This window comes from Oryctolagus cuniculus, chromosome 4 (assembly GCF_964237555.1).
Source record: "Oryctolagus cuniculus chromosome 4, mOryCun1.1, whole genome shotgun sequence".
In the NCBI taxonomy this organism is placed as follows: domain Eukaryota; kingdom Metazoa; phylum Chordata; class Mammalia; order Lagomorpha; family Leporidae; genus Oryctolagus; species Oryctolagus cuniculus.
Window position 1 is genome coordinate 97880424 of NC_091435.1, and position 11587 is coordinate 97892010.

General features: G+C 51.1%; 1 protein-coding gene across 1 annotated transcript; it reads right to left on the bottom strand.

Moving 5' to 3' along the window:
- Positions 1-516: 516 nt before the first annotated feature.
- On the bottom strand, positions 517-2850 carry SOX2 (SRY-box transcription factor 2). The gene has a single exon (XM_008266557.4). The coding sequence runs from the start codon at positions 2698-2700 to the stop codon at positions 1714-1716; it is 987 nt and encodes a 328-aa protein (XP_008264779.1). The 5' UTR covers positions 2701-2850; the 3' UTR covers positions 517-1713.
- Between the last annotated feature and the right edge of the window lie 8737 nt (positions 2851-11587).

The window sequence follows — 11587 nt, forward strand, 5'->3', positions numbered from 1 at the left end:
CAGATGAACATTTTACATGTCTAGTTTGCAATTATTCCGATACAAGAAGCATCACTTCCCCCCTATACCCAGGTCTCAAAGGGCCATTGTGCTGTGAAGAAAATGAAAACAAAACCAGCCGACCTGGTTCTGATTTGGCTCAATACCCCATCTGCTAAGCTACAGGAAAAATTCTAGAATCAACTCCTTTCTGGCAACAAGTGGCATAAATCAGGTTAAAGTCTGAGTCCCCACAGTGCTTCTGCAAGCTGCTAGCAAGGGAGCGAGTGGGTTTGACGCTATATGCCTCTAGTTCCTACTTCGGAAATGACACAAGCAGTTCAGATTCAGAGTACTTACTGCTCATCCAGCCAGTTCTTTTCCCAGTTAACATTAGCGCGCTGCTGGACTAGTCAGCCATACCAAGGTTTTTAGGTATTTATTTTACTTTCAAGGTTGAGCACAGTATTGTAAATAATTTCCCCAAGTTAATGTATCCACCAGTGTTATCCAAGTAAATGAAAGACTCAAGCATAATTTCAGTGTCCATATTTCAAAAATTTATTTATCTCAAACTGTGCATAATGGAGTAAAAACTTAAGTTGAAAATGTACCTGTTATAAGGATGGTATTAGTTCAAATATATACATGGATTTTCGGCAGACTGATTCAAATAATACAGAGCCGAATCTTTTAAAATACAACTACGGAAAATAAACGGGGGGAGGGGAGAGGGAGGGAAACCTTAAAATATCACAATAAATTTACAGAAATATTACAAACCATAAGAAAATATTTCAAACACAGTAATATCATGTCATTTTTTTATCTGAACAAAATGGAAAGTTGGGATTGAACAAAAGCTATTATAAATTACCCACGATGTCGACCTGCATGGCCATTTTTGCTTTTAACAGTAAGTTAAAAAAAAATTTAGTACAATGTAAAACTCTTGCCCCCCCCCCTTTTTGAAACAAGACCACGGAGATAGTTTTGCCAGTACTTATTCTAATTTTTTTCCTTTTGTACAATTTTTAAACAATTAAAATGTCCAAATCTTATTAATTTTCTTCTTTCCACGTTTGCAACTGTCCTAATCTCAGCTGCAGAAACAAAATTCAGCAAGAAGCCGCTCCTTGAAAATTATTGGCAAATTCTCAGCTTATAAACAATGGACATTTTGATTGCCATGTTTATCTCGATAAATACTGTACAAAAGTTGCTTGCAAATATTAAAACTTTTTTTTTCGTCGCTTGGAGACTAGCTCTAAATATTATTGGTAAAGACTTTTGCAAACTTCCTGCAAAGCTCCTACCGTACCACTAGAACTTTTAAAAAGTTTTTTTGTAGCTTTCTTTTCCTCCAGATCTATACAAGGTCCCTTCCCCCGCCCTCCCCACCCCTCCTCCCCCCTCCCACGGTTTTCTCTGTACAAAAATAGTCCCCCAAAAAGAAGTCCAGGATCTCTCATAAAAGTTTTCTCGTCGGCATCGCGGATTTGGCGTGAGTGTGGATGGGATTGGTGGTCTCTCCCCTGCAGCTGTCATTTGCTGTGGGTGATAAAAGATTTTTCTTTTCTTTTCTTTTTTCCTTTCTGTCCTTCTTCTTTTCTTTTTTAGCGTACCGGGTATTTTTCGCCATGCTGTTCTCACTCTCCTTGTGCACCTCTCCCCATTTCCCTTGTCTCTGCGACACCCACTTCCCCCCTCCTGCAGTCCGCCGTCCGGCCCCCCTCACATGTGCGAGAGGGGCAGTGTGCCGTTAATGGCCGTGCCAGGCACCGGGCCGCTCTGGTAGTGCTGGGACATGTGGAGTCTGCTGGGGGCGGCGGGCTCGGGCACTTCGGCGCCGGGGAGGTACATGCTGATCATGTCCCGGAGGTCCCCGGCCTGGCAGGGCGCCCTGGAGTGGGAGGAAGAGGTAACCACGGGGGGGCTGGAGCTGGCCTCGGACTTGACCACCGAGCCCATGGAGCCGAGCGCCATGCCGGGGGTGCCCTGCTGCGAGTAGGACATGCTGTAGGTGGGAGAGCCGTTCATGTAGGTCTGCGAGCTGCTCATGGAGTTGTACTGCAGCGCGCTCACGTCGTAGCGGTGCATGGGCTGCATCTGCGCGGCGCCGTGCGCGTTGAGGCCCGGGTGCTGCGGGTAGCCCAGCTGGTCCTGCATCATGCTGTAGCTGCCGTTGCTCCAGCCGTTCATGTGCGCGTAGCTGTCCATGCGCTGGTTCACGCCCGCGCCCAGGCCGGCGCCCACCCCGACCCCGCTCGCCATGCTGTTGCCGCCGGGGGCCAGCAGCCCGCCGGGCAGCGTGTACTTATCCTTCTTCATGAGCGTCTTGGTTTTCCGCCGGGGCCGGTATTTATAATCCGGGTGCTCCTTCATGTGCAGCGCTCGCAGCCGCTTGGCCTCGTCGATGAACGGCCGCTTCTCCGTCTCCGACAAAAGTTTCCACTCGGCGCCCAGACGCTTGCTGATCTCCGAGTTGTGCATCTTGGGGTTCTCCTGGGCCATCTTGCGCCGCTGCCCGCGGGACCACACCATGAAGGCGTTCATGGGCCGCTTGACGCGGTCCGGGCTGTTCTTCTGGTTGCCGCCCGCCGCCGCCGCCGCGCCGTTGCCGCCGCCGCCACCGCCACCGCCGCCGCCGCCGCCGCCGCCGCCCCCCGAAGTCTGCTGCGGGCCCGGCGGCTTCAGCTCGGTCTCCATCATGTTGTACATGCGGGCGCTGTGCGCGGGCCCGGCCCGCCGGCGGCCGCCGACCCTCGGCGCGGCTGGGACTCGGGGGCCCGCGGGCGGGGGCGAGAGGAGGAGGGGAGGCGGGCGGGGGTGCCGCGAGCGCGGAGACCGGACGGAGAGCAATTCGGGGGAAGAGAAGGGAGAGAGAGGGAGAGAGGGAGAGGGAGAGAGGGAGAGAGGGAGGCGAACTGGAATCGGGATCAAAAAAGCAGCGCTTCCCTCCGCCTCCGGCCGATGCCGCCGCCGCCGCCGCCGATTGTTATTATTATTATTATTATTTTTTGGAAAGGCTTAAGTCTGGGGCTCAAACTTCTCTGCCTTTTCTTTTCGCTCTCCTCTTCTTTCTCTCGGTCCCGGTCTTAAAGAGGCAGCAAACTACTTTCCCCCTTTTGCAAACACTCTCTTCTCTGCCTTGACAACTCCTGATACTTTTTTGAACAAGTTAATAGACAACCGTCCATGTGACGGGGGCTGTCAGGGAATAAATGGGTTTCTCGCGACCAATCAGCGCGCGGCGGCTCCTCCACTCGGGCCCGGCCTCGCCGCCGGCTTTTGCATGAAAGGGGGCGGGGCCTGCGGCGCCGGCGGCCGCGCGGGGGAGCGGGCGGGCGCGGGGGCGGGCGCGGCGCGCGCGCGCGCGGCGGGCGGGGGACGCGGCTCCCCGCGCTGGGCCGCCGGCCGCCGCGGAACCTTTGTATGCCCGCTCGCAGCAACAGGTCACGCCACACGCCGGTTCGAAGCCAGTGGGGGAAAAGGCGCGGAGACGGCGTGGGGGGTGCACACCGGCCACCCCCCCACACCCCGACACCCGCTTCCTTCTTCTTTTAAACTGATTGACTTTTAGGTGCGGGCGCAGGAACGTGGAGGGGGCGCGGCCCTGTCCCCCTACCCCCCAGCCCTCCCCCTCCCCGCCGCGGCTGCCACTTCTCCCCCCACCCCCCGGCCTCTCTGGCCTGCACAGGTGCCAGCACCCACCCCTCTGGAAGGTCCCAGCTGGAAGTTAGGAGACCTCCCCTCCCGGAAGCCCCGGCCCTCGAACCCTCAAACCAGCCCTGTTCTTGAGCTCCAGCCGCGCGGAGCGGAGGCCAGGCAGCCCCCGGCTCCCAGCGCAGGCCGCTCGGTGCCAAGGAGATGCGCCCCAGCACCCCCCCAAGGGCGGATTTCACTGGTGCCAGCTTCCCCCGGCGGGGCGCGGAGGGCGGGCGCGCGCGAGGGTGGCGGCCACTTCCTGGCCTCCCCCGGCCCTGCTCGGAGGTGGCCTCCGGGCCACGCTCGCGGACTCCCGCCCACGCGGAGTTCCCAGGGCTCGGGGCCCGGGCCGCGCTGGCATCTCCCCCGCCGGCTGCCCTGGGCGGTGGCCGCGCCGCCGAGGGGGGCGCAGGTGCGGGCGGCCGGATGGCGGGGGGGCGGGGGCTCCGGAACCCTGCCCGCCCGGGACCCGAGAGGGTAATTTTAGCCGCTCTGCCATTGTCCCGACGTAAAGATTTCAATAGGTAGGCGCTCAAAGCGGAGAGCCGTGGCAGCACGTCCGTTACAAATAGGTAGTTTTGTTTCTCTTGTTGTCGCTACACGGGGTCGAACAAAGCCCCCGTCTAAGTTTCCTTCCACTCTCTTGTTGGGATCTTTGTGGCTAAAACGCACTTGACGACAAAGGAGGGGTAGAGAAGAAGTAGGAGAGGAACGCAACCCTGGTGCTGTGTCTTGTTTATGAGAGGCTTAAACCACCAGGGCTCCGCACGCTCTCCGCCCCCGACCGACCCTCACGCGCCCTAGGGAGACGCACGCGAGGGTCCCCGCCGGCCGCGCTCCGGGCCTTATCTTTACAGAACTTTGCTGCTTTCTTAACCTCCTTCTGCCCCTCCCCGGCTCCTCCAGCGCCTGCCCTGCCTGGCGTGTCCATGGCTGTCACCCTCGGGCCAAGCACGCCCGCTGCAAGGGTGCGGGGGTGGGGCGGCGGGAAGGAGCCTGCAGACGTGCGTAATACACTATCTCCGGCCGACCTGCCCTCCCCCTCGCGCCCCCAGCCCCCCCACACGTCTCTTTCCCTCCAAAGTTATGGGTCCCTTTGGTTCTTGGAAACTGAACGCAGAAGCTGACACTGGCCTTTTCCAAACGGGCCCCCTAGCCGGTATTTTTCAGGATACAGCGCTGCTCTCTGTTTACTCGAGGTGCGGTATTAAGCTACAGGCGGGACCTCTAGATGAGCAGAGAGAAAAAGGTTGAGAGGATGTGGAGAGGAGAAGGCGGCACCCGGCTTTTCGGCATGCCTGGTTTCAGGGACGGGGCTAGTGCGCCCCCTGCTGATGGATTAGCTTTTCCCAGACTCCAGCTTTTACCTTTAAAATAAGGTGTTTGGAAATAATAAAGAAAAAAAAATGAGGGGGATGGAAGATCAAACTAATTACACCTAATCTAAACAAAAGAAAAGTTAACATATCATATAAGCTGTAGAGCCAAATCATAAGAATCAAAGTTAATTTGCTTAACTTAGAAATGTACATACAACCTCGAGATAAGTGGGAGGTTAAACCACGGGAAAAAATAGGTACAAATTATGAGATTCAACATATGAATGAATTATGATTGTCCAGGAGGCGCCAAGGGCAGACTAAGCATTCACTTTGTGATTGTGTATGCATTGGTCTGCACTTAATAGCATTATTCTGAAAACTTAAAAAAGCTTATGGATAATTAAGTTTGAAGAAAAAAAAACTGAGGGGTTGGCCAGTGTGGATAATGGTGGTATATATTTATTAAAATAAATATTAATAACGCATGGTTAGAGAAGCAAATCTTCTTCATCTCACTGTCTTTCTCTGGACACATAATAGTAAGAGGCACCAATTTTTCCTTGGGATGATATACAAAAGCGTTTCCACATGCTCAGATGCGTGTGCCTGTGTCTGAACTCTGTAATAATGCATTTAAGAGGTTAAAGGGACTGGCTAGGTCTTTTGTTAATTGATTTTATCATATAAATAAGCTATGGAAATACATTACAATTGTGTTATCATTGGCTGCATTTATTTACAGCTTTATTTTAATTATGCCTGCTGTACTTATCGAGGCAATAAACTAACTGTGGCTGGCGTTTATGCATAATAATGTGCTATGAAAATAAGATTAAAGAAGATCATGATAGCAGAAGCAATTTTCTCATTAGTTTCTTTAGAACATATGTATTTAAAAACATCAGATCACCGGCCACTGTATTTCAATCTAGCACTGTCACTGCCCCCTAAATATGATAACTATAACAATCCAACAGATGACAGGGGCGGCACGGTTTTGGGTTTACAGTAGATGGCTACGGTACTGACAGGAATATACCACTGGCTACCAAAGAATTAGAAAAAAAAAAAAAAAGACTTGAAACAAAGTGTTCCATTCTCTGTGAATTTAAAACAGTGCTGTTGGCCCCTGAAAGTGCTTTATCTGAAAGACAGTGTAAATACTTCCACGGGCAGTAAAGAGCTACCAACACAGGAGAGCAAGCTTGGTAATTAGGAGTAACAAATGCATAACTCCTGGCATATTCTTATTTGATTTAGACCTACTGTAGATCTTAGCCCAAAAGCCTTAACTGCAAAGTGTAACTCAATTTTATTGTAAAAAGAAATCTTTTGCTTTGATTTTTCTCTCCCAAACTCTTCCCATGCATCCATCCATCCATCCATCCATCCATCTGAAGCCAACTCAGAATTCTGTGGAGATAGGGGACTGTAGACTTATTTTTTTCTTCTTAGTGGCAAATAGAGGTTTAACTTGCAGTAATTAGGTGAGAACTAGCCAAGCATCTTACTATTATGATGCTTGTTAAAAAACGCTTCTTTTCTGCATCTGCATTTGAGTGTGTTCCCCTCCTCTCTTAATCTTCTTATGGAAATGAAGGCGAACGGCAGGGAACCTGCAGAGTCCTGGAGAATGTCCTTGTTAACTGGAATTTCTCAGCATTGCTAATTAGCAGAGTTTGACGACCACCAGCACTGGGGAAAGCTCTGTTTAACCACTCACAAACCATTCCGAGGAAGAGCACACTAATTTTATTTTGTAATTAAAATCTGAAAAGGGCCCTATTTGACAGTTAGGGCTATGAGAGTTTTATCTCCCTGTGAAATAATTACTGCCTTGATAACTCAATTTTCTGAAAAATGTCAACTGTGGGCTCCAAAAGTTTTAATTTCATTACGTAAGGGGGAAAAAAAAGGCAAGAAAAATAGAAGAAAATGTACAGAAAGGCTTTCTAATTCTGGAACTGGTTAAATACATTAGCAGCCAGATTTGGCCAAATGAAGCTATTTTCCCTCCCTTCTGGTCGTGTTTCCTCCCGACGCCAACCTGCGAGCTATCTTCTCTGAGAGTGACTGCAGCGGTGGTCACTCGAGTGCTGATCACTACGGTAATCTGGTAAGTCAGAGGCAATGAAACAAAAAAGGGCAGTGCCGCGAGCAGATGAAACTTCCTTGTTTTCAAGGCCAAATATTAAAATTAGGACAGTGGTAGTGAATTAGTGAATTTGGTGAGATACGATTTAACTTACACTTGTCTCCCACTAGGAGAAAATCAAGAAGGGCTAAGTAAAGAGTCTGGCATAGGCCGTTTTTATAACATTTACTTCTCCCCTCTAAAGGCATAACAATTCCCCACCCCTCCAAACTGGGGCATGCCACAAGACTTCAGAATGATCAGAGCTCGATTCTCCCAAGATTTCAGAGACAAAGATGAGAGCAGGAAAAGAAATGCATGACAGGATATCTTTTCCTTGGCAAAACATCGCATACTTTCCCCAGATAATCAACAAGCAATAAGCTGAGGGAAGTCAGAGCAAAAACTAGCAACTGAATGGGACCACTTGTCAAACTTGGGTTCCTGTAGACTGCGAAGGGTCCGCCTCGGGAAATCTTGGGGAGGGGCACCTTCATTTTTATAACACCATTTTCAAAAAATGCTCCACACTCCTTCATCCACATTTCCCCCGTTTTCTTCCTATGCCAAACTTATCAGCTGTCAGAAGTGTGAAGGATTCCTGACAGCAACCCTAATACATGCTTCTAGATGCCACAGAGAACAAACATGCACCTCCATCCTCTCCTATTTACTGAGGCACAGCCATGCATATGGGTGCGTGGTAGATGGGCAATTTCAAATTGCTTCATCATATTTTTGTCTTCTTGTCTGTCTCTTTAGCACCTTGTCTTTAATTTCCAGAAGTGGCATTACACATAACAACTGAACAAGGGGATAACAAATGCTGTTTCAGGCCAGACCCAATTTCACCAAATAATTTCACTCAAGAGCTGTAAGGACCCTTGAAACCCAAGGAATGCAGAGCTGCTTTGCATTGAGCTCCCCTTTCACTCATTCTCTTTCATCTAATGCTCACTGATGAAGTAAGTACATTTCGAGAAGAATTCAATAGTTAGGAAACTAAATATATTTCCCCCTTCCTTCAAATTATAGCCACAAAAGTCATATACAATCACTTGTGTATGTCTTCCGGGCTGTATATAATAATCAGATCACTTACAATATCTCATATCTATGTACATCTGCCATATATTCCAGCTCCAAACTTTTCTGGAAACAGGAATTCATACTTCATAATTTCTTTCTCATTTCTCAATTATCAAGCACTTTTAACATTGGATTCTGTCACTGAACTGCAGCTGTTGTCCAGGAAAAAAAATGCAGTGTGGCCATTAAGTGATCTAATTATTTTAAATAGAAATTTTCTTTTTAAAGGACAGTAGACTGAAAGCTTAAAGAGCCGTCACCAGTGGTTTTCAGTTGCATTAAGCTTATGGTTTTGATTCTAAAACTTAGGAGAATGGGGGAAAAAAAACCCTGAAAAACCAAAAAAAGCAAACAGATCATGGTGAGCTCCAGGTAGCTTTATAAAACCCCTGGACCCTTTTGCACCTTTAAATCATTGTTTGGGAGTCTAAATACATATTTCCCTGATTGACCACACTACATTGCATGATTAATTATATACAACAAATAGAGCTTCTTTAACCTGCTTATTTTTCAGTGGCTAGGATTGCTACCTTAAGATGATTGTTTTAAATTCTCCATCTGTGACTATTTCATTTAGCTGTGAGAATAACAAACCTGAGCCTTCCTTAAGGTTTCTTTAACCCCTATGAAAGGCCGCCGCAGTGCAGGCTGGGCCGTGTGTCCAGGACAAGGGCCGTCCACCAAGCAGGGGCAGCCTCTGTCCTTTCGTCCCTTCCAAGATGCATAAACAGAATGCTGACTTTCTTCTGGAGAGCGCACGGAACTCACTGCTCCTATGTTACCCAAAAGCTCCCTTTGCAGAGGTACAGCTGGACTTACTAGAAGCCCCCACATCTCAGCGGACTGAGGTGTTTGGCACTCCCCAAAAAAGCATGTTGGGGCAAGAAATTCGATCTGCTTAACATGTGAGAGACAGGACTATTATCAAAGGTAAAGGAAGAAAGCCTTTCACCTGTGGCATGAAAAGAGGTTGAAAGCAAACCATTGGAAGGAAAAAAAAAAAAACGCACCCTACAATCACCATCAGCCCTAAACGAAACTATTACCACTTTTTTTCTCAAAGATTTGCAGCTGCGGCTCACCCTGGAAAGTGCTCTGAATCAAAGTGTCCACCCATCCTGGGCGGGCTGGTATCCTCCAGGCCTCCCACTGACATCTGGAGCCCTCTCCCAAAAGCTCTTCTGGTCTCAAAAGAACTGTCTGAGAAGTCAGCCTTCCGTGAGGCCCTCTCCCGCGTGCCCCCTAGCGCCCCCCTTCCAGGCCGGCTCACAGGGACTTGGGCTTCCAACCCCGTCCCAATGGAGTTCTCAGATGGCTGGCCCGATAAATCTTTCAAAGCTCCTTGGAAGCTGGGGGCCTGACTTTTATCTCCCCTCCCACCCTCCTTTCCCTTTTTGTCGGCTCTCCCCACTCCCTTTCCCCCTCGCCCCACCCCCCCGCCTTAATTCGGAGATCGTTGACACGATAGGCTGTGATGAGTCCTTCAGACACTGTTATGATCTACGGTGACAATCTCGGCACCTAATTCACAGATTATTGACAAGCACCGTGGGCTCCATGGTGTCAAGTTGTACTTGTGGTTTCAACACCCTTCAGCAACCCCCCGTAGCCGCGGGGCTACGCACAGTGTTGGCAGCGCGCATCTGCCCGGCTGGGTGCGGGAGCGTTGCGGGTCTGCTTCCCTCTCCGTTCCCGAATTCAAGGCCGACAGCGCTTTCTTTCTGGTGCCTTTGTCTGTCTCAGGGTCAGAGCCGCGAAACTAGTAAGATCTCCAGAGTTTACAAAGTAAAAGAACGAACTTAACCAGTGAGGGCTCATCCTCGCTTCACGGTCACTTTCTCCAGCCGCAGATACCAGAGTATTAAAAAAAAAAATTCGTGGAGAAGTATCATTAAAAGATGTTTATTTTGGTGTAAAATTTTTTGGAGGGGGGGAACCCATGCCAATTTTTTTTTTCCGTATTACGCATTTTGCATGAACTTTATAAAGCCTTCTAAAGCTACCATGCTCCAAACCTTGGGTTCCAGGACGCAGGTGCTTTTCAGGTTCACCAGCAAAGGGGTTAGGGATGGAGGGCAGACGAGGCCGAGAGCTGGGCACGCACCCCGTGGGCCTAAGCTGGGCGGGCCCATCCTCCTGGATCGCCCACACAGCCGGGCGACGCTGGGTACTTGCACAACAGGGCGCCGGGCCAACCCGCGGCGGGCTCAGGCCTGGACGCCGGGGCCAGGGGCCAGAAACGCCCGCCCCGCCCCTGCAGAGCGCTTTGCCGCGGCAGAGACACGCGGCGCGCTGCCAGCCGCTGCGGCTTTGCCTGCTGCGAAGGAGCCAGGCCCTCGCCGGCGCCCTAGCCAGCCCCGCAAAGGGCGCAGGGGCTTGCCTGTCTGCGGGCCGCGCGAGACCGCGGGGGCGACCACGGCCCCAGCACGCCTGGGCCACCCGCTTGTTCCGTTCTCTGCCCTCATCTGCGGGCTGTGCTTTTTTCCTGGGCCCTGGGCAAGACTGGGCCTCGCTACCCGGCGCGCCCGCAGCCAGGTGCGCGCAGGCTGGGACCCCTGGCTTGGCGGGGGTGAGGGTGTGGGGTGCGGTCGGCACCAGACCACGCGGTGGCGAGAGCCACATCACCGCCGAACCACTAGCCTGGGCCCCCTCGTGCGGGCCGCGTGCAGCGCTTTGCGGGCTGCGCCCTCCCCCGCAGCGGGCGGCGCGGGAGCCCCTGCGCAGCCTTGGGACCTTGGCTGTCAGCGCGGCCGCACCCTTACCGGTGCCGCTCGGTTCTCCAGCCCGTTGGGACTTAGCATTTCCGTAACGGGACGAGCCTTTTGGCAGAGCAAAGGGTGGGGGGGTGCAGTGGCCGGGAATACGGCGTGCCAGTCATTTCGCTGGAACTGCGGGCTGGGATGTATGAAGGAGCCTCGATTCTTTTCGCACCCCTGCATCTGGACCTGCTGAGTGAGAACCTTAAACCGAGACCCGAGTCCCCAGTCAGATGGAGGAGGCATCCCATCGCACTGAACCGCATTTCCCCCTAAGACACAACGTCGGGTCCGCTAATGCAAGGAGGTGGGAGGCAGAAACCTACGAGTCACAGAGAGCGTGCACAGCTACAGCAGTAACTAGCGGGGGAAAAAAAAAAAAAGACCATGGCTATGAAAAATTAAGCAGCTTTCCCTTCAGTGGGAAAACCCAAAAAGCAACCATCAACCCTCAACTTCTTAAGGTTAAAAAAATGTAAGTACGTCCCCGAGGGTGGCCCTCCTAAGACACCCTCTTGTTCATTTTAACAACACCTAGACCATCCAGTGAATTTTCCAACCCACATTTCCCCCACACTGTTTTAAATTCTGAAGAC